At 53.5% G+C, this 5,617-nt stretch overlaps 1 protein-coding gene across 1 annotated transcript; it reads left to right on the top strand.

Annotated features, from left to right (window-relative positions):
• The first annotated feature begins 3,282 nt into the window (after nt 1-3,282).
• LOC135878000 (potassium voltage-gated channel subfamily A member 3-like) lies at nt 3,283-5,043 on the top strand. Its single transcript, XM_065403523.1, has one exon. The coding sequence runs from the start codon at nt 3,283-3,285 to the stop codon at nt 5,041-5,043; it is 1,761 nt and encodes a 586-aa protein (XP_065259595.1).
• Nucleotides 5,044-5,617: the final 574 nt, after the last annotated feature.

Consider the following 5,617-nt stretch of genomic DNA (forward strand, 5'->3'; position numbering starts at 1 on the left):
ATGTCTCAAGGCAGAGAGAGTGGCAAAAGGAACCCTAGTTTGATGACCCCTAATGGGTGTCGTTTGCAATACGCCACAATTTTCCTGTTGATAAGTCAGCATTGGCTCTTTTTGTCATTTTGTTTGTAGTTATCATCTCATGCTTGGCTCCTTTTATATATTTGTGTATTTTATACAGCTCGTTATTAAGTATAAATACATTTGATCTTTTTATCGGTTTCTCCCCTACCTTCTGGAGGCTGTTTTGTTTAAAAATAACCATAGCAATAAATCAAAATGGGGAGTAGAATCTAGAACAATGGTGCCCTACATTTTCTTGGTACCCTGCTCACCCAGGAATGCACTGCTATTTAGCCAGGATCCAGCCTGGACTCCCCCTCCGATGTAGCAATACGAGAAGGGCAATGAATCACATACAGAGAATTCTACCCAGTATTCACCCAGGATGGGAGACTCTAGGCTCAGGAAAATGAGGACACTTAGAATAAGAGGAATTTTGTGGCCTTTATTGAAAAAATCCATCACATTGTGTTGCACAACCCACTAGTTTAGGGACCAGGGCAGAGGTGAAAGTAAGATGGTACAGAACAGTACAGCGTACCGGCAAGAGCTGGTACACAGCCAACCATACTGGCAGGAGGAAGCTTCCCCAAGCTGACAATTTAAAAGGGTCCTGGGCTCCTGGCAGCAGCCAGAGCCCCTGGCCCTTTAAATTGCCACCAGAGCCTCCTGACAGCCCTGGGGTAGTGGCAGCGATTTAAAGGGCCCGGGGCTCCAGCTGTGGTAGCAGTGGCCGGGAGCCCTGGGCCCTTTAAATCACCGCCAGAGCCCTGGGGCTCCCGGCCGCCACTGCTACCCCAGGGCTCCGGCAGCGGGGCTTTGGTGGCGATTTAAAGGGCCAGGGGCTCCAGCTGCTGCCGGGAGCCCAGGGCCCTTTTAAATTGCTGGCCTGGGAAAGCTGCTCCCCGGGCTGGCGGTGGCAGCCAGGAGCCCCGGAGCTCCGGTGGCGATTTAAAGGGCCTGGGGCTCCCGGCTGCTGCTACTGCAGCCAGAGCCCCGGGGCCTTTAAACCGCTGCTGGAGCTCCGGGGTAGCAGCGGCAGCCGAGAGTCCTCAGGCAATTTAAAGGGCCTGGGGATTTAAAGGCCCCACCCCTTCCGCTCAAGGCCCCGCCCCCCACCTTGCTCAGAACCCCGGCCCTGCGTACCAGTTAGTCCCTTAAGTTACTTTCACCCCTGGACCAGGGGTAACTTAATTATCACTGGGTGTGCTCCCCAGCTGTGGGCAAGTTTCACACAGTAGATATGTGGCGAATATCGTCTTGGTGAGCGTGTGTGCTAAGGTGGGCAAGTGGGCGGAGGTGACTATTAAAGCTGGTCAACATTTTTTGTGCAGAGTGTTTTCCCGCCAAAAATATCGTGTTTCATCAAAACTGAAAACTTTTCAAGGGAAAAAAAAATCCATTCTGATGAAAGAAAGAGCTTGGTTTTTCCCGCAAGAAATTGTGAAACACAGACTTTCCATTCGAATAAACATTTCTCAGTGAAATAAAACATTTTTATTTTGTGGTGACGTAAAATGTTATTTCCTTTTGTTTTCGTCCAGTTTAAATAAAAATAAAAGCCAACAACAAAATAATCAAAATGCCGACACAAAACAAAGATGTGCCTTTCACCTCTCCAACGCATCATCAGTGATCTACAACCCATCCTGGACAATGATCCCTCTCTTTCACAGACCTTGGGAGGTAGGCCAGTCCTCGCTCACAGACAACCTGCCAACCTTAAGCATATTCTCACCAGCAACCACACACCGCACCATAACAACTCTAATTCAGGAACCAATCCATGCAACAAACCTCGATGCCAACTCTGCACCAACAACACCATCACAGGACCTAACCAGATCAGCTACAACATCACCGGTTCATTCACCCGCACGTCCACCAATGTTATATATGCCATCATGTGCCAGCAATGCCCCTCTGCTATGTACATTGGCCAAACTGGACAGTCACTACGTAAAAGGATAAATGGACACAAGTCAGATATCAGGAATGGCAATATACAAAAACCTGTAGGAGAACACTTCAACCTCCCTGGTCACACAATAGCAGATGTAAAGGTAGCCATCTTACAGCAAAAAAACTTCAGGACCAGACTCCAAAGAGAAACTGCTGAGCTTCAGTTCATTTGCAAATTTGACACTATCAGATCAGGATTAAACAAAGACTGTGAATGGCTATCCAACTACAGAAGCAGTTTCTCCTCCCTTGGTGTTCACACTTCAACTGCTAGCAGAGGACCTCACCCTCCCTGACTGAACTAACCTCGTTATCTCCAGACTGATTCTTGCCAGCATATTTATACCTGCCCCTGGAAATTTCCATTACATGTATCCGACGAAGTGGGCATTCACCCACGAAAGCTTATGCTCCAATACATCTGTTAGTCTTAAAGGTGCCACAGGACTCTCTGTTGCTTTTTTCATTTCTTTGTAATCTTTCATTTGTTTCTCAAGAACAAACCAAAATGCATTGTGTTTCCAGATGTCGATTTAAAACAAAAATGTTATATCTCCAAATTCCCCATCGGGGGGAGGGGAGGGATAAATTGTGCATTCAAAATTTCTCGCAGGAAAAATTAAGGTTTTCGGACCAACTCCAATGAATATTATCAGTAAGCGATTCCCCCGGAAGAGCTGGGTGTGTTCCTCCTCCTGCCATGGTGGGCATCTCCCTGAGCATCCTTGTGGGCTCCCGCTGGCCTGGGCGGGAGGGTTTTGTGCCTCCCCTGGGATGGGCATACCTTAAGCTTCACCATCCCCTAGATTGAGCCCCTCTGTGGAGCAGGCATCTCCCTAGGCTTCCCCTTCCCCGGGCTGTGCCCTGCCTGGGACGAGGCAACCTGCCCCTCTCCATGCACATCTCTTTACGCTTCTCTGCCCTCCACCTAGGAGGCATCTGGGCTCCTTCTCCGGAGCAGCACTGGGGCTTCTGGCTGGGCTGCAAGGACACCTCTCCCCGGGGTGCCACCTGCGCTCCCGCCGGGCTGTCCCGGCCCAACACCTCGCTCCCTCCCCGGCGCGGGGCGGTCTGTGGGCGGCCCCGGCGCGGAGTGACTGGCGCTGGGCGGCGCCCGGGCTGGGGGCGGATTTTTTGAGCCGAGCCCCGGCGCTCCTCTCTAGAGCGGCGGCTGGCGGCAGCGGCGGCGGGCGGGTCTCTCTCCCTCTCCGGCCGGGCGAGGCGGCGGCGCCCCCCCGCTGCCCTGCCCCGCTCTGCTGTATGGACGAGCACCGGAGCCTGCTGCGCTCGCCGGCCGCCTCCTCCTCCAACAGGCACCCGCGGGGCGGCGGCAGCAGTAGCAGCCACCACAACCCGGGCTACACGGAGCCGCCGCCCCCCGAAGCCCCCCAGCCCGGCCCCGAGCAGGAGGAGGGGGAGGAAGCAGAGGAAGAGGAGGGCGGCGGCATGACCGTGGTGGTGGGTGGGGGGGACCCCCTGCTGGAGGAGCCCCAGCACCCCCACCCACTGCTGGCGGGAGAACGCTACGACCACCCACCAGCCCACGTCCCGCTGCCCCCCGGCCACCACCCGGTGGGCGGCGGGGAGCACGAGTGCTGCGAGCGGGTGGTGATCAACATCTCGGGCCTGCGCTTCGAGACCCAGCTCAAGACCCTCGCCCAGTTCCCCCAGACCCTGCTGGGCGACCCCCGCAAGCGGATGCGCTACTTCGACCCCCTGCGCAACGAGTACTTCTTCGACCGCAACCGGCCCAGCTTCGACGCCATCCTCTACTACTACCAGTCCGGGGGCCGCATCCGGCGCCCGGTCAATGTGCCCATCGACATCTTCTCGGAGGAGATCCGCTTCTATCAGCTGGGCGAGGAGGCCATGGAGAAGTTCCGGGAGGACGAGGGCTTCATCCGCGAGGAACAGAGGCCCCTGCCCGACAAGGAGTTCCAGCGCCAGGTGTGGCTCCTTTTTGAATACCCGGAGAGCTCCGGGCCGGCCAGAGGCATCGCCATTGTCTCGGTCCTTGTCATCCTCATCTCTATCGTCATCTTCTGCCTGGAGACCCTGCCTGAGTTCAGGGACGATCGTGACTATGAGGGGACGGGGGGGACCTTCGGCACAAGCAGCGGCCCCTTGGCGACGGATGTCTTCACCAACTCCTCCTCCGCGGCTGTCTCGATGGTATCGTCCTTCACCGACCCCTTCTTCGTGGTGGAGACACTGTGCATCATCTGGTTCTCTTTTGAGTTACTTGTCCGCTTCTTTGCCTGCCCCAGCAAGGCCACTTTCTCCAAGAACATCATGAACATCATTGATATTGTGGCCATCATCCCCTACTTCATCACCTTGGGCACGGAACTGGCTGAGAGGCAGGGGAACGGCCAGCAAGCCATGTCCCTGGCCATCCTCAGGGTCATTCGGCTGGTCAGGGTCTTTCGTATCTTCAAGCTCTCACGACACTCCAAAGGGCTGCAGATCCTGGGGCAGACCCTCAAGGCCAGCATGAGGGAGCTGGGCTTGCTCATCTTCTTCCTCTTCATTGGAGTCATCCTCTTCTCCAGCGCTGTCTACTTCGCAGAGGCGGATGACCCCACCTCAGGCTTCAGCAGCATCCCCGATGCCTTCTGGTGGGCGGTGGTGACCATGACCACGGTGGGCTATGGGGACATGCACCCAATCACCATTGGGGGCAAAATTGTGGGGTCCCTCTGTGCCATTGCTGGGGTGTTGACCATTGCCCTTCCCGTGCCTGTGATAGTCTCCAATTTCAACTACTTCTACCACCGGGAGACCGAAGGCGAGGAGCAAGCCCAATATCTGCACGTAGGGAGCTGCCAGCACCTCTCCTCTACGGAAGAGTTGAGGAAGGCACGTAGCAATTCCACCCTGAGCAAGTCGGAGTACATGGTGATAGAGGAGGGGGGCATCAACAACACTGCATTCAAACAGGCTGCCTTTAAGACGGGCAACTGCACAGCTACAAACAATCCCAATTGTGTGAACATCAAAAAGATCTTCACTGATGTTTAAAAAAAAAAGCCTCTGAGGAAATGTTGAAATAATAATAATAATGCAAAGTGACCATGTAATCAGTATCGTCTGGAACATGCATCATCATTGGTCTGTGTGCGCCCTTGTCCAACACCTATATTTTTTAGATCATTCCTTTTAAAGAACAAAGAAGAGGATTACAAAATAATCAGAAGATAAGAGGATGGGGGTGTTTGTGGAAAGAAAGATCAGAGGACAAAAAAGAAGAACACGCTCCCCGTTGAAACAGGTGTTTTTTCTGCAACACGTTGCAGGGCTGCTTTGTGGGTTTTTTTTGTGGGCAGCCGGCCTCTTTTCTCGTTTTTGCAAAGAGTTGCTGTGTAGCCGGTTTCCCTTCCGATCACACACACACGCACTTGTTGGACTGAAAACCGTGAGTTGGAAGGGAAGAAAATATTATATTGCAGAGCCTGTTGGAGGGCAAGGGGAGGGAATAACCATTTAATTTTGCAAAGCATCTCTGTCTGCTACCACATTGTTAAATGATGCTTAATACTGAACGTGTGGTATATGTCCTTTATGGGCACATCTTTGATTTCTTTTCTTCCCCAGC

This window comes from Emys orbicularis, chromosome 4 (assembly GCF_028017835.1).
Source record: "Emys orbicularis isolate rEmyOrb1 chromosome 4, rEmyOrb1.hap1, whole genome shotgun sequence".
NCBI lineage: Eukaryota > Metazoa > Chordata > Testudines > Emydidae > Emys > Emys orbicularis.

Excerpts from the sequence above, each read along its gene's own strand:
- LOC135878000 (XM_065403523.1), top strand. The coding sequence starts at position 3,283 with ATGGACGAGCACCGGAGCCTGCTGCGCTCGCCGGCCGCCTCCTCCTCC.